Source organism: Fringilla coelebs (genome assembly GCF_963513975.1).
Source record: "Fringilla coelebs genome assembly, chromosome: 23".
NCBI lineage: Eukaryota > Metazoa > Chordata > Aves > Passeriformes > Fringillidae > Fringilla > Fringilla coelebs.
In genome coordinates this window covers 5,232,262-5,251,970 of record NC_140049.1, presented here as the reverse complement: position 1 = coordinate 5,251,970, position 19,709 = coordinate 5,232,262, and the positions used below count along the sequence as shown (strand labels likewise).

At 52.3% G+C, this 19,709-nt stretch overlaps 1 protein-coding gene across 1 annotated transcript in view; it reads right to left on the bottom strand.

Moving 5' to 3' along the window:
* Positions 1-19,709, bottom strand: part of CACNA1S (calcium voltage-gated channel subunit alpha1 S) — a gene marked incomplete at both ends in the record, with an annotated part of 58,355 nt that overhangs the window by 5,400 nt on the left and 33,246 nt on the right. Inside the window, 13 exons of the mRNA XM_084220743.1 lie at positions 84-185; positions 2,478-2,580; positions 5,729-5,825; positions 6,823-6,950; positions 7,605-7,764; positions 8,623-8,714; positions 9,236-9,301; positions 9,464-9,592; positions 12,459-12,515; positions 14,271-14,354; positions 14,813-14,923; positions 15,232-15,390; positions 18,973-19,174. Coding sequence (XP_084076869.1) covers positions 84-185; positions 2,478-2,580; positions 5,729-5,825; positions 6,823-6,950; positions 7,605-7,764; positions 8,623-8,714; positions 9,236-9,301; positions 9,464-9,592; positions 12,459-12,515; positions 14,271-14,354; positions 14,813-14,923; positions 15,232-15,390; positions 18,973-19,174 — 1,490 coding nt within the window. The remainder of the gene's footprint in view (positions 1-83; positions 186-2,477; positions 2,581-5,728; positions 5,826-6,822; positions 6,951-7,604; positions 7,765-8,622; positions 8,715-9,235; positions 9,302-9,463; positions 9,593-12,458; positions 12,516-14,270; positions 14,355-14,812; positions 14,924-15,231; positions 15,391-18,972; positions 19,175-19,709) is intronic.

The following is a 19,709-nucleotide window of genomic DNA, read 5'->3' as shown; positions in this document are numbered from 1 at the left end:
GTCCCAGGATCCCCGTGGCTGCAGCAGTGGGGCCCTGAGCAGGAGCTGCTGTGTCCCTCTGGGAGGGACACCTGGGGACATACCTCCAATGGGTGGGATCACCTGGTCCAAAAGCTTCATACTCGTTCGCTTCCAGATTTTTTTGATAATAGCTCTGAGCTCCTCATTGGCCTGTTCAAAATTACCTGTGAGGAAATGTTATGATAGCCTCCTCGAGCCAGGTGTAATAAGCTCTTGGAGGCCTATAACACACCCAAAATAACTTAGCTACCCTTAGAAACATAAAAATCAACAAAATAGCTTCTATTGCAGTGTTAAAAACAAAAAAGTTTAATAAAAAGCAAAATAACAAACAAAAAACTGAGCCAAAAACTAAACAGTCTTACTCCTAGTAAAACACTTTACAAAAGTAATTAGTTTCTTTATTCACTTCTTTTTCTACTAAATTGCCCAAGCAAGACTTTTTTGCTTCTGTCCAATTAGCTATACTTAAGTTTAAGGCGAAGTCCCCAAAGTCCTATGAAATGTCTTTTCACTTAATCTAAGAAAAAAACTTCTAAACTTCTTTCCTTTTAAAAGAACAAAGAATAATTTTGTCCCTCCATCAACAAAGAGCACACGGGAAACCAGCAGGACGGAGCAGTTTATTCCCAGGGGCGTGAACAGGAGTGAAGACAAAGCCTGTGAACACCTGGCCAGTCTCTGGAGGGTGTGACAGCTCCTCTCTGCTTCCCCACCCAACAAAGGTGAGCTTAGTAAGAGACAGGCTTTGATTTCAGCCAGAACACTTCACAGATTTTGACCTCCCCTTTGGTGCTCCCACAGGGTTCACCATTCCTGAAATCCCAGTTTACTTCTGAGATCTCCCGTGCTCCTCCCAGGCTGCCAAGTTCCCACCCCAGGCAGAGGGAAGCACCATGGCACACTGCTGGAAGAACTGATCCCAGGAGCCCACCACTGCCTGGCCGTGGCTCCTGCCACAGCTGCCCAGGGCTGCTCACAGCACAGGCACACAAACAAGGCTTGCAGTAAGGTAAGAATCATAAAAGCTTCATAAAACCAAGCCTGCTCTCCTAAAATCAGTGGCTGGCCTTGTCAGGCTAGCCCTTTGCAAGTTCCCATGTGAGAGCAATCCTGGTGTGAGCAGTTCATAATCTAATTCTGGGTAAAAAACAGCTTGCACCTGTATGAACTGTTTTTACACCGTTAGAAAGAAAAATGAGAACTATCTCTCACAAACAACTTTTCCTGCGTGCACACACTGGAGGTTTGAGTGACCAACCAATACAGGATAACAACTTGTTACTGACCAATAAAGTAATTGGCAAGAAAGCTCCTGACCAACTGGAGTCCCACACAAGGTCTGTAACTGTGTAAAACCAGTTATGTGAATAAAGAAGGAGCTTTTTTCCACCATGAAGAAAATGGAGTCCTGCCCGACTTATTCCCATAACAAGCTGCTGGGACACACAGCAAAGCTCAGCAAACTCTGCTGCTGCTGCCAAGGAAGGGGTGAAGGAAAGCAGCTCCTCCCCAGCACAGGTGAATTCAGGGGCCTGGGAGTCCTCTGCAATGAGGGCTCTGGGCAGAGCCAGCCCATCCCTGCCACACTTTGAAGCAGGAGGGGAGCACAGGTAAGTCCTGATCTTCTGGAACCACCTCAGCTCTGTGCAGGGCAGCAGCACCTCTCCTAAGCTACATCCAAAGGATGGGAGCTGGAGCAGCCCCACTCCTGAGCTGTTCAGGGTGGCACTGGTGGCACTGGTTCCCTCCTCAGGGCTGCCACATGTAGCCATCAGCTGATGACATCCTCCAGCTTGGGCTAAGCAGGGCCATGCAGGCACCCAGGGGCTCTGGCTGCCCTGGGATGGGCAATAACAGCAGGGCTGGGGGTTTGTCCACAGGGTCTGACCCCACAGACAAGTGTCTGAGTTTCCACACCCAGTTATAGAAAGTGGGCTTTTCTAAGTGAAGGAACTGCATCACACCTGTTCCTATACAATAGAGGACAGATGTAATATTATGGTATTGATAATTGTAAAAACAAGCTGTGGACAGATGCAGTAACCACAATTTGTCCTCCCATCTGTTTTAAACCAGAGGTTTTTTCCTGAATCTCAACATCTTCTCTGCCAATACTCAGCTCCTGGAAGAATGAAACACTCTATTTAGCTCTCTTTTAGCTTAACATCATTAGATTTCCATTAAAAGGTGCCATGTGGCTGGTTTTCATGCACAGTGGAAAATTTTCATCATGCTCTATCACTCTGTCCTTTCCAAACCTAATGTGCACTTTCTCCTGCTTGAGGCAACACTGGAATGTTGACACTGAATGTCTTCTATTTGAATTCAATGAATGGTTGTTATTCAATTGGTCCCAGACAACAACAAAACTCAGTCTATGTGAAAGTCAAACAAGGGAAATTCCCAAGGAAGGTTCCCTGTGGGCTGTAGAGGCAGCCAGGATCACTGCTTACCTTCTGTTTTGATCTTGAGGGCAGTCCTCACCAGAGCAAAGAGGGTGGCGTTGAAGGTGACGGTGCCGTCGCTGTTCAGGGGCATGTTCATGCACACCAGGCGCTGCACAGCAACAGCAAACCAGCCCTGTCAGCAGGGCCAGGGCAGCCTGGCACCCCCAGGCTCCCTGCCTGGCCTGCCCAGGGGCTGTGGCATTCACATCCTCTGAGCAGACAGAGACATAATTCTCTCTCCCAGGATTTTTTCTGGGGCAAGGCAGTGAGAAGATCAGAGAAGAAGAGAAAACAATTCTTATTTCTATTCGCTGCTCCAGTTGTTTGGCACATGTGGAATGTGTTATGGAGATTGATTACTGAAAGTGACTTGGTTATTGGACACTGTGGGGGTACCAGTTGTGGGTTTCTCTGGGTCTGGACTGAAGGCTCTTGAGACAGTAGTTCATGTTCAGACTTAGGTGTTCATTATTTCTTATCAGTAAAACAGTCTCACTACTGTGAGTTCAGCAGCTTTTCATTAGAAGGCACAAAATGGCCAACAATCTCTTGGTGCAAGGTCTTTTAAAACTAAACTATCCAATTAAGAACTGACACCTAGATTATTTTCCCTTTTAACCCAATAACTGACCCCACAGAACCCCCAAGGGGGACTTTTCTGCCCAATTACAAAATGCCACCCAAACCCATGAAGAAGAATGAAGAAGAAACCCAGGACAACCCCTGTGCCCTCCAACTTTCTTCCATCCACAACACACTAAAATTCCCTAAGCCTCAATTTCTCACCGAGTGATCCACCTGCACTGCTCTCTATAACCTATTTCACACTTCTGTGGGTTCCAGTCTATCTTGAAGTCTGGGAAAGTTTCTCCATGAGTGAGGGTCACAGTCAGTGCTCCCCTGGGTGTCAGGGCACCCAAGAGCAGACAAAGAAATATTCCTGGTGCCCTGGGTTTCCACAGGACACCTATGGCTGAAGGTTGTTTTGTTTCCTTGGCCAATTGGGTCAAAGCTGTGTCCTGACTGTCTCAGACAGTCACAGGTTTTTCTTTAGTATTCTTTAGTATAGTATCTCTTTAGTATAGGTATAGTATAAGTGTAATATAGAATAGCTTAATAAAGCAATTGTGCAGCCTCCTGATTCATGGAGTCAGAGCACATTATTCCCTGGCTGGGGGTCACCTGTCTCTACTATAAGGGTCTGCTCAGGGCATGGAGTCCTCCCAGCCCCACCTGCCCTGCCCAGCAGTGGCACTGGTGGCACTGATAACACCCTCCAGGCTTGGGCTGAGCATCCCATGCAGGCACCCAGGGGCTCTGATCCCCTTGGGATGGGTGATAACAGCAGGGCTGAGGGTTTGTCCACAAGGATGGGGCTGGTCCCACAGAGAAGTGCCTGAGTTCCCTGGCCCATCACCCCTGGTACCACAGCTGCCATAGGCAGTGACATCCCTGGTCCCAGGGGATGAACCAGAGCAAGAGATGGCCAGAGCTGGAGGAAATAACCTACAGGGGCATGGGTGCCATGAAAGGAAATCATGGAATCACAGAGGGAAATAACCTACAGGGGAATGGGTGCTGTGGGAGGAAATTATGGAATCACAGAGGGAAATAGCCTTCAGGGGCATGGGTGCCATGGGAGGAAATTATGGAATCACAGAGGGCAATAACCTACAGGGGCATGGGTGCCATGGGAGAAAAACATGGAATCACAGAGAGAAATAACCTACAGGGGCATGGGTGCCATGGGAGGAAATCATGGAATCACAGAGAGAAATAACCTACAGGGGAATGGGTGCCATGGGAGGAAATCATGGAATTACAGAGGGAAATAACCTACAGGGGCATGGGTGCCATGGGAGGAAATCATGGAATTACAGAATTGTTTAGGTCAGAAAAGATCTGTGAGATCATCAGGTCTAACTATTCCCCCAACACTGCCAAGGCCACCAGAAAAAAACATGGACACAAGCACCACATCCACACAGCTATTAAATCCCTCCAGGGTGGAAGCCCACCACTGCCCTGGACAACCAAGGCTTAGCCAATCTTTCCCCAATATCCATCCTAAACCTCTCATGGTGCAACTTCAGACTGTTTCCTCTTGGACTGTCACTTGTTACTTGAGAGAAGAGACCCCCTCCCACCTGGCTTCAGCCTCCTGTCAGGGAGTTGTAGAGAGCAAGAAGGTCCCCTGAGCCTCCTCTTCTCCAGGCTGAACCCCCCCAGTTGCTTTCAGAGACTCATTTTGCATTGCACTGCCCACTCCAAAACGTGTTCCAGCTGCTGTGAGGAGTCTGGGGATCAAAGCTGATGTGTTTGCCCAAAACCCAGGAGGGATTACACCAGTGCCTGAGCTCCTGCCCATGCATGTTACACATGAGCCTCACACAGATTTGTTCAGAATGAGCTAAGCCAGGAAAAGTGTATTTCTGCTAAGAAAGTTGGGGTTTCCTTCTCCCTAAGCACCATCAGCTCTTGGAAACAAGTTCTCCAGCCCAGCTGACGCAGCCACTGCCCTCCTGCAGCAGCTGCAGTGTGCCTGGGGTCCCCTGCAGGGAGGGCTCTGGGCAGAGCCAGCCCATCAGTAGGAGGTGAGCACAGGTAAATCCTGACCTTCAGGAGCTGAACCACCTCACTCTGTCAGTAGCACCTCTCCTTGCCCCCCAGATCACCCCCTCATTAAAAAGGAGAGGTCAGAGCAGAGTGTGAGCTGGCTGGATGTCACTGTCAGCCTGCCAGGAGGACACAGTGCCAGCTTGGGGAAGGTGTCCTGATGTGTTGTTACTCTTTGAGCCAGGGCTTGTGAGCTCTCAGAGAAACCATCACACCCAAGACAGCTCAGCTACCCAGAATGGCATAAAATTAGCAGGTTGGCTTCTGAGGTAGTGTTGGAAACAGAAAAAGGTTTAATAAAAGGCAAAATAATAAAGCCATAATAGGGAAAAAGCGAGTCAGGGGCAAGAGGTTCTTGCTCCTGCTAAAACACCCCATAAAAGTGATTATTTCCTTTGTTCTCTCCTTTTTCTAGTGAATTACCTAGGCCAGACCTGTTGGCCTCCGTCTAATCAGACAGCCCCAGGTCTGAGGTGAAGTCCCAAAGGTCCTATGAGGTGTCTTTGTACTTAATTTAGGAGAGAAACTTCTGGGCTTTTTGCCTTTTTAAGCAGCCAAAGAATAATTTGGTCACTCCATGCACAGGGGGCACACTCCTACACCGTCCCTGTGCTCACACAGGGCATCACCTTGGCTCTTACCTTACAAGCCACACGGTGTGGGCAGAACTTCCCAAAGCCCAGGGGAGGGTTGATCCGCCTCAGCAGAGTCACCACGTCCAAGTGTTTGATCCTCCCCCTGCAGAGGAAACAGCAGCTCAGCAGAGAGGCAGCACCCTGGGGGCTGATCCCTGGGCAAATCCCTGCCCTTCCCTCTGCTCCTCCTGGGGAAAGCAGCTGCTCCCTGTGGCCCTGGGGAGCAGGTGAAGGGTGCAGAGGCAGCCTCACCACAGCTGGATGAAGAGGGAACTGAAAGTCTCAGACTAAAAGTCCCAAATCTCCTGATGGCTTTCATCAAACCTGCACCAACTCTGGCAAGTCCACATCAACCTCTGAGATGCTGGAAGCTGGCTGTAGGCAGTGCCACAGCTCACCCTGCCTGCATGTGTCCCCTCCATGGAACACCCCTGTCACTGTCACAGCTTCTGAAAAATCCTCTTTGCCCAGGATTCTTCCCCTGGGAAGCTGAGAAGCCTCAGAGAAAAAGGAAAACAATAATTATCTCATTTGCTTCTCTTGTGTCTTGCTGCTTTGGAATGTGGTTGGAGATTGTTTATCCAGCAGGTGAATTGTTTGTACTTAATGACCAATCACAGTCAGGCTGTGTTGGACTCTGAAGAGAAAGTAATGAGTTTTCACTATTATCTTTTAGCCTTCTGCCTGTATCTTCTCTCTATTCTTTAGTATAGTTTTAGTATAGCATTCTATAATATAATGTAATGTAATGTAATGTAATGTAATGTAATGTAATGTAATGTAATGTAATGTAATGTGATATCATGTAATGTAATGTGATATGATATGATATGATATGATGTAATGTAATATAATGTAATGTAATGTAATATAATATAATATAATAATATCATGTAATAGGATATAATATAATGCCATGTAATGCCATATAATGCCATATCATATCATGTAATAGAATATAATGTCATGTAATATATATAATGAAATAATAAATTAGCCTTCTAAAAACACGGAGTCAGATTCATAATTTCCTCCCTTCGATGGGGGACCCCAGAAAACACCACCCACCCCCTCCATGCTGCCCACCCACCCTCACTCACTTGGCCTCGGGGTCGTATTCAGCCCAGATCCTCTTGAACTCGTCCAGGTGATGGGGCCCCAGGATGGACCAGTCCCGTGTCAGGTAGTCAAAGTTGTCCATGATGACAGCCACAAAGAGGTTAATGATCTGAGGGCAGAGGAAGGGATGGGAAGGACACAGCCAGGGGAGAGAGAGCAGCACTACAAAAACAGGGCAGATGTGTTCTGGGATGTCCTGCAGTCAGAGGATGCTGAGTGAGGCTCTTCCCATGCAGAGAGGAGCCTCCTGCCCAAGCAGGTCATGTGAAAGGACAAGGACATCAGCATCTCATCCCCCTCCACCCCTGCTGAGGCCAACACAAACACATCTGGAAGGCAGCACACAGAGGCTGTGGGAAGACACTAAAAGGGGATCCTGGGTCCCCAGGAGTGCAGTGTCAGTTTACAGCATGGCTGGGTGGATGTGCCCAGGGGGGGCTGAGGGGCTCACCCCATGAGACCCACAGCTACCAACCCCATGGCTGCCCAGGCAGGACAGGGGTGCCGTGGGAGCCAGCACCCTGTGGGAAATGGGTCTGTAGAGAAAGCTCAAGGCTTGACAGAAGGCTCACATAGCGTGCATGTGTATGTAAACCTTGAGATAAGAAATGTAAACCTTGAGATAAGAAATGCTGACTGAGAAATGCCATGGAATAGGACAGACATGGCTGAGAGAGAAATGGAACTAGATACAAGTTTCAAAGGATGGCCTTACAAAAAAGACTAGACCCTTTGGAGAAACAGAACTGTGAAAGATGCATACGAGGAAGGCACAGAGCATGTAGAAGCTGATGAAGTAGAAGTAGGCGAAGCCAGTGCCACAGGTGTACTCCTCTCCCTCGGCGTAGTCGGACTCGGGGTCGCAGCGCCGGCCGTAGCTGCAGTCCAGCAGGATCTCCTGCCACGCCTCGCCCGTGGCACACCTGGCAACAGGGCACACCTGCTGGTCCCTGGGTGTGCAGGGAGGGCTCAGGCCAGCCCAGCACACAGGGAGAGGGGAAACTTCAGCTTTGGTGAGGAAATCCAAACCCTCCGCTGGCATAACATACTGGAATTTTCAAAAATCAATGAAATAGGATTCCCACCTTACCACAACACTAGATAGGGAGCAGAACTAATAACTGCCAGCTGCTTTTGGTGAAACAATGCTTCAGAATGCCAGTGAAAGACCAGCTTTGATTTGTGACACTGCCCATAAAATGTTCATGTCATCAGAAGCACGTGGGCAGCCCCTTGGAGCAAACCAATGGCAGATCCACTCCCAGAAGAGTGGAGGAAGACCTGCAATCTGTAAAGGCATGAGGTATCAGAGCAACACCAGAACAGCTAGTGCTGGGTGAAGGCCACCCAGGTTTACGCTGGTAATTGGTGTTTTGACTGAGTCACTGGCAAAAAGCTGTTTGTGAACAAAACAAGGAGCAGTCAGGATTCTGGGCTTGCTGCTATAGGGCCACTGAAAGCTCCAGAAATGTCTGGAGTCAAGGAAAGCCTTGGGCTGAGCTCCTGCTTCCCATGAGTTTCCTCACAATTCACAAATTAAAATCCAGTCTGGGAAGGAATCACTCAGAGTAGCAACCCCCAAATGCCCCTCTCTCCAGCAGCCCAGCCACACCAAGAAAACCCACAGCCTCTCCTGAAACACTCCCACTGCTGCAGGAGATCTTCCTGTGGGACAAAAAAGAAATCAGCTACTGAAATGCTGGTCCTCCCTCACTCCAAGCTGGGCATTCCCACAGGCCCAGAGCCTTCTGGAGCTGCTCACATGGCAGGACAAGACTGACCTGAAGAGCAGCAGCACAGCCTGTGGAAAGGTCTGGAAGTTGTTGTTTCGGTTGATCTGGGTCCCATCCACCATTGCAATCTTCCCAAACATCTGTAAATCACAGTGGCAGGTCTGCAGTGTGCCATCCTTTCCTTGGCACCAACTACCCTCTGGAGCCTGAGCTCCACTTCCTCTGCTTTATTTGGCTTTGGACATCCCCAAAAAAGATTGAGATTGGGATGTGGGTGCTCTGGGGCTTAGAAGGAACTTGGACATTCCTGCCAGGGCTGAAAGCACCCCTGACTACAGCTGCACTTCAGCTGGGCCACAGAGACAAGGTTTGACCCAGCATAAGCACTGGTGCCATTGCATTGTGCCATTGCATTGTGCCATTGGCTCCCAAAGTGCTCTGTGCCACGTGCCCCAGCTGCCCTGGCTGAAGCCCAGGGACAGGAGGCTGCTGGGGTGGCAAACACCCTTGCAGAGCAGGATAAACAGGTCCCACCATGTGCAAGGTCCCAGAAAGAGCCTAACAGAGGAACCAGTCCCTCCCTGTCCCACCTCCCCAGTGCCATCAGGCTCAGGGCATCTGATGAAGACCAATTCCCACCCCCTGGCCCCGTGCCCCTCACCTGCATCCCAATCACAGCATAGATGAAGAAAAGCATCACAATCAGCAGGGCCACATATGGCAGAGCCTGTGACAAAAGGACCATGGCTTGTGTGAGACACAGCCCAGGGACAGGGCTCCATCACACCTGGTGAGGACAGGCTGCTCACCCCACCAGCCTGAGGATCAGCCAGTGCTGCCAGCCCTGGGCATGCATGTGCTTGGGAGGGGAGCAGAGCTCCTGACAGACCTGAAAGGACTTGATGAAGGTCCACAGGAGGGTCCTGACACCTTCCCCCCTGCTCAGCAGCTTCACCAGCCGCATCACCCGGAAGAGCCGGAAAAAAGTGATGGAGACGCGGGAATTGTCATCAGGATCCTGCAGGCAGAGCACAACAGCTGCAGGACAGACAGTGCTGGGGCCCCAGGCCTTCAAGGCAGGGATTCCAGGTCCTGGGGGAGGAAGGGCAAAGAGATCCCACCCCCAGGCACCAGCCATGCTGCCCTTGCCTGCACACAGGGTCACACTGCAGAGGTGTGCTGGCATTTCCCCCCTGGCTCCTCTCCCCCACCTCCCCAGGCCCCCACGCTCACACTCTGACACTGGGATCGTGCAGGAAGGAAGGCATGCTGCCACACGGACTGGGAGAGCCCTGAGGGTCACAGGGCCACCACAGACACCCTCAGTCCCACCAGAGTCTTGCCCAGCACGTCCTGTATTTGTAGAGTGAGGTGCAGGGTGGGCACCAGGCACAGGAAGGGTTAATGAGAGCTGTTTAAGCAGAGAAGGGCAGTTTTGAGAATGTCACAGCAGGACTTTAACCAAAGGAGGGATTGAAGAGAGGTGTCTCTGCAGGGTGCTGCCCATGTCAGCTGGCTGTGCAGGGATGCCAGCTCTCTGTGGGTATCCCCCTTGAAGGGATGACAGCCAGGGGGTCAGGGCAGAGGGGACAGGCAGGAGGTGAGGCAGGAGGAACAGCTCCTGGCATGAAAGGACTGGGTTTTGTCTGGAAGCACCTACAGTGGTGGTTGGAGATGCTGGGGTCACCTGTGCCCTTGGTAGCCCCAGCATGGCACAGCCTCAGCCAGTCTCTGCCACCAGGACCTGAACAGACCCTGCTGGCACTGCCTGCCTGGACTCCATCCCTGCTTGGGATGCTTTTCCCACTGCCCCTTAGCCTGCCAGAGCTTTACTGCTGCCATGGACCCCTCTGGCTCCATCACCCAGGCCACCCACTCCCAGCTATTCCAGGGCAACAAAATCCAACTGTAAATACCCCTCCCAGCAGCTCCACCTTCCTCAGCATCACACTTCCCAGTTCCCAGGGCTGCACTGAAAATCTCCATCTCCTCTCCCACCTCCTTCTTTTGCCTTTCACTCTCCTGGTGCCTCGTGCCCACCAGTGAATGCAGTGCTCAGGAGCATCCAGCAGCCCCAGTGCATCCCATCCCCATCCCCATTCCCATCCCCATCTCCATCCCAATTCCCATTCCCATCCCCATCTCCATCCCCATTCCCATCCCCATCCCCATCCCCATCCCCACCCCCATCTCCATCCCCATCCCCATTCCCATCCCAATTCCCATCCCCATCTCCATCCCCATTCCCATCCCCATTCCCATCCCCATCCCCATCCTCTGTAGAAATGTGCCCTCTGTTGGCAGAGTGACAAAACTCCCCTTTGTCTCCTTAAAAAGGAAAAACCCAGAAGTTTCTCTACTCGATTAGGTAAAAAGACACCTCATTGGACTTGGGGGACTTCACCTCAAACTTAAGGATAACTAACAGGACAGGAGCTAAAAAGTCCCACCTGAGCAATTTACTAGAAAAAGAGGAGAACAAAGAAACAAATAGCTTTTGTGAGGTGTTTTACCAGGAGCAAGAACCTCTTGCACCTGGCTGGGTTTTCCTCTGTAAAGAGTTTTGTCATTTTGCCTTTAATTAAAACTTTTCTGTTTCCAACACTGCCACAGAAGCCACCCTGCTGATTTTATGCCTTCTAAGGTAGCTGAGCTATCTTGGTGTGATATAGATCTTCAAGAGCTTGTCAGACCTGGCTGGAGGGGACCATACACCAATCCCCATCCCTGGGCTCTGGGCAGAGCAGTTTGCACTCTGCAGTTCGCAGCCCCAGGGCCCTGGGCAGAGGCTGTGGCACATGGCACCCTGCAGTCAGCTCCTCCACACCTTCACACCAACCCAGGCCACCCCAGTGCCACTGCAGCCCCTTGGTCAGCTGTTGCATTAGGTCTTTTCCTGACTTAGACATGGGGTAACTGAGAGGGGTTTTAAAAACTTTTATTCTATTTTAATCTATTCTTTTTAATCTATTGTTTTTAATCTAACCTATTTTTATTCTGTCTTTAATCTCCTGTGAAGGGTGAGGCAATACAGATGTTATAATTCATGCTGTCACAATTAGAAGCTGACTTTTTCCTAATTACAACACATTAAAAGCATTTCTTGGCCAATCAGCTTGTGCTACACCATGCTGTAAATGAACCTTCTGTAAAGCTTTGAAAATTCTCTACAATTCTATTTCCCACAGTGATCTTTGGCCACCAGTGCAGGGCTTGGCTCACTCAGCCTCCCAGGACATGGGGCTGCACTCAGGGGACACAGCTGGCCCTGGGGGAGGGCACAGGGCAGGGATTGTCCCTCTCTCCATTTCTTGGGCTGTCACAGGGCAGGGATTGCTCTCTCCATTTCTCTGGCTGTCACAGGGCAGGGATTGTCCCCTTTTACCATTTCTCTGCCTGTCACAGGGCAGGGATTGCTCTCTCCATTTCTCTGCCTGTCAGAGGGCAGGGATTGCTCTCTCCATTTCTCTGCCTGTCAGAGGGCAGGGATTGCTCTCTCCATTTCTCTGGCTGTCACAGGGCAGGGATTGTTCTCTCCATTTCTCTGCCTGTCAGAGGCTGCCTCCCTCCAGGCCTCAGGCAGGCAGGGTGATGGCAGAAGGATCAAGGCCACCTTTCCTGCCCTATGGCAGTTCCAGGGGATGGGATGGTGAGGGCAGGGCTGGGCTTTCAGGTGGCCCCAGGAGGGCTGGGGAAGAGCCCTGCACCCCTCAGGGGGGGAAGGGGTGTCTGTGTGTGTGGGGAGTCACCCCAATCCCCCCCAGCCAGGGCAGAGTCACAGCCCAGAGGGAGGAGCTGGGTGTGGTGGCCTCGGTGACACGCAGGGCACATGCAAAGGCTGGCAGGGGCAGGGAGGGATGCAGGCACACACAGCTGGTACCTACAGTGCCATCACAGCCCCCCCCGAGGCAGTACAGCCCACCACTGGGTGCCAGGATGGTCTGTGGAGAGAGAGAAAAGAGAGTCAGCAGAGGGGAGGCAGGGAGGGACAAAGGAGAGAACACAGACACAGAAGGAAGAGAAAGATGGAAACTGGGGAGAAGAGGAGGGGCCTGGGGAAGGGCAGCAGAGCCCCAGCATCCCTCAGGCTCAGGGACAAGCTGATGTGACTGCTGACAGGCAGAGGCTGCATCTGGGTGAGCAAGGAACCACACAGACCACGAGACTCCTGTGGTGTGTCCTGGGCATCCCCACAGACCCTCAGGACACAGACACAGAGGAAAGGACCTGGGGAGCTCAGGCCACAGAGATCATTCCCCAAATTCTGCCTGGCCTTCTGCACAGCCCTGCTGCTGTCCACAGAGCTGCAGCACACAGAGCACAGCACCTGGGCCAGCCCAGTCAGGGCACCAGGCTCCTCCTGGTGGGTCCTGGGCATCCCCATCTCAAGGCCAGCAGGATTTTGGTGTGTGGTGAACTGGTCCCTTGCTCCAGAGGGACTGAAAGCCACTGTGGAATCCAGGGCCTTGAGCAATGCCTGAACTTCAGTTCTGAGTTCTGAGAGCAGGCTGGGGAAGGACAGGCAGTGGGAAACCAAGGCACAGGTGCAGAGAGCTGGTGAGGATGAGGAGGAGCTGACAGATAAAAGCTGCTGGCACTGGCAGGAAACCTGGGAGATGATGAAGGCTGAGAAGCCCAGGGGATGGCTGTACTGATGTGCAGGGCTGTGCAGAGAGGGGCACAGGGCTCTCACAGGAGGGGAAGGTGGGTGGGTTTTGCTCATCCCAGCCCTGTGAGGCCTGGAATACCCTGCAGAGAAGAAGGTGACTGCTCTCAAGGGTCTCTGGAAACCTCACCTTCCTGCACAGAGAAGATGGAAGGTGACCCTGTGCAGGCTGGCAGAGGCAGCAGCAGTGCCAGAGCCAGCCCTGCCCCTCTGAGGAGACACTGCCAAGCCACTGCAGAGGGTCACTCCAGCATCTCCCCCATTCCACAGCTGCCTCTGGAGCCCCATCAGTTCTGCTGAAGGCAGCACACACCTCCCACAGCACTTTCAGGGCATTTTCAGGGCCAGACACAGGTGTGGATGTGCCAGTGCCAGGGAAGGCAGGGCTTTGGTGGCTTCCTAGCCCTGCTTTGGAAATGCTGCCAGCAGAGCACCCACCAAACAGGCACTGCCTGAGGCACCAGCCCCACAGCTTGCAGGGCTCCTGCAGGGATGGCTGGAGCTCACACACACCACCTGTGTGTAGGGGCTGCCCTGTAAAGGGACACACACAAAGCAAATGCCTGGAAATCTGATGGGTCTGGTGGTTCCCCTGGGCCAGCAGAGTCCTGTGGGAGCTGTGGGAGCCCTTTTAGTCCCCCCTGCGTTGATCTGAGGCTGGATGTGTGGATGCCTGTCCAGTGGGGCAGGGGCTGGCACACAGCCTGCTGCTGATGGGCTAGTCCTGAGTGCCTGTTTTCCACAGGACTCCAGTGCCTACAGATTCAGGACACCAGAGGGGAGGGGGCAGTGTGACATGCTGGGCAGTTGGGGATGTCTAAATTGTGCTTTAATGCTGAAAGGGCCACAGCTGTGCTCTCCATGTGCTCGTGCCATGTGCTGATCCTTGCTTGTCCCTCCTCAGAACCAAGCAGAGCAGGCAGAGAGGAGAGGACACCATCCCCCTGCAGGGCTGGACACATCCTGCACTCCTGCCCCGGGCCAGGGCAGGTCCCTGGGTGGGGACAGCCCCGTGCCCCTGGACACTCACATCAATCTCACTGAGGATGACATCAATGATGCTGCCAATCACTATGAGGAAGTCAAAGACATTCCAGGGGTCCCCGAAGTAGCCCTGTCAAGGAGGAGACAAAGAAGAGTGAACATGCAAGGCTGTAAGTCAAGGAGGACACAGAGGAACCAGAAGGTTCTTCAGTGACTCTGACCCTCAGAAGAAGGGATGGTGGTCAGAGCTTGCACCCTCTGCTCGGTTATTTGGTCCTGACTTGCAGTGCAGTGAGATGAGGAGGGTGGTTCAGGATAGCTGCAGCTATGACCCCACTATGGCCCTGACACTTAAGATGGGAATTATGTCCAACTGGACTGGGTGGGGTTTGGCCAGCAAGGGTAGCCCTGACAAGCAGTAGCCCCTCCAGAAACTCCAAGGTCCTACGCATGAGGGCCCTTAATGGTCTTGTAAGGAGAAATTCTCTGGAGCTGCAGGGCTGGGAGTGCTTGTACTCAAGAGATGCCCAGGATAAATGGACCCCCTGGCCTGGCCAGCTTTCCATGCTGATGATGCTCTTCTCTCACCTTGGCTTTGAAGGCCATGAGCTTGAGGACCATCTCCAGGGTGAAGAGGATGGTGAAGGCCACGTTGAGGATGTCTGAAACGTGGTTCATTTCTGGAGACTGGTTGTAATGCTGAGGACAAGGCAGAGGAAGCCATTAGCTGACAGCAGATCCAGCCTCCACTGTGAGCTCAGAGATGTGTGTGCTGATGCAGAGCCCCCTCCCACAGCCAGGCCTATGGCTCAGCACAAAGGAAATTTCCCCCCTGCAGCCCCTTCTCTGGGCTCCCCACATCCCACCAGTCCCATTTTGGTCCAGAGGCCCTGACCCAGACCTCACACCATGAGCAAACCCCCGTGCAGAGGCTCTCTTGGGGATGGCAGGGCTGAGCCAGCCTGTGCACCCTCACACACACCCCTCCACCAGCCCTGTGCCCTCACCTGCATGCCCAGGCAGATGGTGTTGAGCAGGATCAGGAAGAACATGAGGTACTCGAAGTAGGAGGAGGTGACCACGTACCAGATCTGGTACTGGTAGGGGTTCTTGGGGATGTAGCGGCGCAGCGGGCGAGCCTTGAGCGCGTACTGCACGCACTGCCGCTGGGGACACAGGGACACACGGACACACGGACACAGGGACACACGGACACAGGGAGGGCAGCTGTGAGCCCACTGCGGGCACACTCAGCACCCCCAGCCACGCTGCACACCCCCTGTCTTAGTTTGAAAGGAAGTGAGTGTTCCAGACTGCAGGGCAGGATATGTCATATTACCATCTGTATGGCAGCTGTCTTGTGTCAAGTGGGCAGTTTGCCTTATCTCTCTCTGAGTGATCACAATCACTCCTCCCTCTGGGCAGACACCTGCTGATAAGAGGCCATTGAATGTCCCTGCATGGCTGATAAGGGCCACAGCATCCCATTGGGAGATGTGAGCCCAGAGGGAGGAGCCAAGCATTCCTACCCGGATATAATCTGGAGATTCTGGAGCACCAGCACAGCTTCTCCCCTGGATTCCCAGAGGAACAGCAGCTGCCTCTGCCCCTGGATCTTCAGAGGCAGACTGCACCTTTCTCCAGGATCCCTGCTCCAGCAGAACCACCCCTGGCACTGCAGGAGGGCTGCAGCCACAATTCCAATGGCCCTGCTGCCAGCACCCTGACCCACAGGGTGTCAGGCTGTGTTCTGACTCTGTCAGTGTTGGTTTAGTTCACTGCATTGTTTATTTTATCCTTTTATTTTTCTTCCCTATTAAAAGAACTGTTATTTCCTGCTCCCATATTTTTGTTGCCTGAGAGCCCCTTACTTTAAAATTCATAGCAATTTGGAGGGGAGGAGAAGGTTTACATTTTCCATTTCAAGGGAGGCTCCTGCCTTCCTTAGCAGGCACCTGGCTTTCCAAACCAAGACAGTGAGCTTTTTGGGAGTTTGTGGTCAAACCCATCAGTGCTGAAACTTAAATATTGGCACCTGGTGTAGCCACTGAAGGCATAGATATTCCTCTGAGAACAGAGAGTTAAAAGCAAAGAACTCCCAGAAGAAAACTCCCATAGTTCCAGTTGGTGAAAGAGGGCAGAGCTCCCCGGCCCAGCTGGGGGCTGGGTGGGGGACAGGAAGCCATGTGGCCAGAGTGAGGTAGGCCAGAGAAAAGAGGTGAAAGCCCCTGCAAGTTGGAAGGGAGGAGGAATGTTTTTAGAAAGTTTTCATTCTGAGTTCTGTGTGTGTGTTTTCCTTTATATATTGTAAGTTAATAAAGTTCTTTTTTCCTTTATTCCTGAGCTAGAGCCTTCTTTGCTCTATCTCTGGTCACATCTCACAGCAAACACTAAAGAGAATATATTTTCATAAGAGCACTGGCACTGCACCAGCATCAAACCATGACACCCCCACAGCCCCAAGCTGGAGCACCCTTCTCTCCCATCCCAACCACACAGGGCAGGGAATGGAACTGCTGTGCTTCCTTCTAAACACCCCAGAGCACCTGTGGCATTCTGTCCTCTGAACAGAGAGAGAATGAGCTTTCTCAGAATTTCTCCTGAGAAAGGCTATAAAAGAAGCAGAGAAAAGAATGATCAAAACAATTCTTATCTCATTTGCTGCTCCTGTGCTTGTGCCCATGTGGAACGTTCTGGAGATTGTTTACCCGAGGTGATTGCTTGGTTGGATTTTGGTGATGGTGTTTTGGGTTCATTGGCCAACTGGATCCACGTGTGTGTATTGGGACTCTTGGGCAGAGAGTCACAGGTTTTCTGTTAGTTAGTGACAGTTCTTGCTAGTGTAATAGTTTGTAATATAGTTATAGTATAATAAAGTCATTAATTAGCCTTCTGATATCATGGAGCTCAGTCCCCCGGGGGGGCAGAATGGGATCCTAGCACCGATAAACACCCATGTGGGACAAGCTTCCAAAGTCACCTTTTGCCTCCAAAGATGGCCATGCTGCCCTTGGTTTCACCCCTACAACCTGCCTGTTTGTCTCAGCATTTCCCCAGGCTCTCCCAGGACCAGCTTAGAGCACCCTGATGGTGTGGCTGGACAGTGCCCAGGCAGAAAGGGACCTGGGGGTGCTGGTCCACAGCCGGCTGAACAGGAGCCAGCAGTGTGCCCTGGTGGCCAAGAAGGCCAATGGCTCCTGGCCTGGATCAGGAATGGTGTGGCCAGCAGGAGCAGGGAGGTCATTCTGCCCTGCACTGGGCACTGGTGAGGGCACACCTGGAGTGCTGTGCCCAGTTCTGGGCCCTCAGGTTGGGAAGGACGTTGAGAGCACATCCAGAGGGGGCAACGAGGCTGGAGAGGGGCTGGGAACACAAACCCTGTGAGGAGCCACTGAAGGAGCTGGGGGTGCTCAGCCTGGAGAAAAGGAGACTCAGGGCTTCCCTCATCACTCTGCACAGCTCCTGAAAGGTGCCTGTGCTCAGCTGGGGCTGGGCTCTTCCTCCAGGCAGCACTGACAGAACCAGAGGTCACAGTCTCTAGCTGTGTCAAGGGAAATTTAGGTTGGATATTAGGAAAAACTTATTTAGAGAAAGAGTGATAAAGTTCTGGAATGGCTGCCTGGGGAGGTGGTGCAGTCACCATCCCTGGGTGTGTTTAACAAAGCCTGCATGCCAGGGTTTGGATGATGTGTTGGGGCTGGGATGGACTCAATGATCTTTGGGGTCCCTTCCAACCTGGTCATTCTGTGAATTCTGTGAAGACACCACATGAACCAGGGGTGAAGGGGGCACTGAGATGCCTCCCCAGCAGCCCAGGGCCATCTCTGCTGGGTTTCCCTGTGGTTCACATCACCCTCAAGCTGTCTGTGCTGCCTCAGTGCAGGAGCATGGCAGCACTCCAGGGCCAGCAGCTGTCCCTGTCCAATGTCCTCCCCAGCGTGTCCCACATCCTCTGCCAATGCCTCTGCTGCTTTCAGCCTTGCTGTCCCCCACCAGAATGACAGCATGACAGCATCACAGAAGGGCTGGCAGCAGAAAGTACCTCTGGAGATGGTCTAGTCACAGTTTGCTGCCCAAAGCAGGGCCAACTGGAGCATGCTGCCCAGGACAGTTGGCTTGTGTAAAGCTCCAGAGATGGAGGCTTCACAGCCTCTCTGGGCAGCCTATTCCAGCGCTTGGCCACCATCACCATTAAAAAAAAAAGGGGTTTTAAATGTTTAAATGGAATTTCTTTTCCTCAGTTTGTGTCCGTTGCATTTTTCCTGTCACTGGGCACAACTGAAAAGAGCCTGGCTCAGTCTCCTCTGTACCTTCCCGTTGGTGTTTTTACCCATAGGTCAGATTCCTATGAGCCTTCTCAGTACCAGACTTGACTCCCAGACCCTCCTTAGATGCTCCAGACCCTCCATCATCTCAGTGGCCCTTTGTTGGACTCACTCCAGTACATCCATGTTGCTTTGGTACCAGGGAGCCCAGAGCTGGGCTCAACCCTCTGCTCCAGCTCACTCTGGGCACCCCACCTGCCCAGGGAGGCCCATTCCCTGTTTCAGCTCCCCTCTGCCCTTCCCTCAGGCTTGTTTTGTGCTAGACATGGGTCCAGCTGGCCCTGCCCCAGCAGCAAACAGGCCTGGGGCAGGTTCAACTCATCTGTGTCTGCAGCATCACCACAAAAGAGGGGCTGATCCAAATCAGCCAGTGGTGCCAGTCCAGGGCTGGTCCTCCCTGTCCTGTTCCAGCAGCCCCATTACCTGATTCTTGTCCAGCTCACAGTTCTTGTACTCATTCTCCCCTTGCTCCTGGAAGGTGACAATGACAAAGCCCACAAAGATGTTCATCATGAAGAAGGCAATGAGGATGATGTAGATGATGAAGAACATGGCAATCTCCACCCGGTAGTTGTAGATAGGGCCTGCATCCTCAGCATTGGTGTCAATGGCCATGTACAGCAGCCTACAGGAGGGAAATCGAGGCAACAGAAACCTTAATTGGGTGGGAAAGATCATGTCTCCTTCTGAAAGTTACTGAGAGTTTTGGGGACATCCAACAACAGTGGGACAGGACTGCCTGGGTAACCTTGCCAGCTCCACAGCCACTGCCAGGGTGACTGGTCCTGCTTCTCACCCTGGATAGCTTTTCTTTCTTTACCCTGGCCAAGGCCCATGTGTCTCAGGTTAGCTGGGGGTGTGAATTCTATCACCATCTGTCAGAGCTGGGCAGTTCTCTGCTGTTCATGGGGCAGTTTTCTTTATCTCTCCCACCAACAATCCTCCCTCCAGGAGATCTCTGCTGTCCATGGCCACTGAGTGTCCCTGCAGGGCTGATCCAATTCCATCATCCCATGGGGAGATGCTCTGCCCAGGGCAGAGCCAAGCATTCCTACCTGGATACAATCTGCCCTGGAACAGCACAGCAGCCTTTGCCCCCTGCATTCCCAGAGGAGCAGCTTTCTCCTGCCCTGCATTCCCAGAGGGAGAGCAGGCCCATC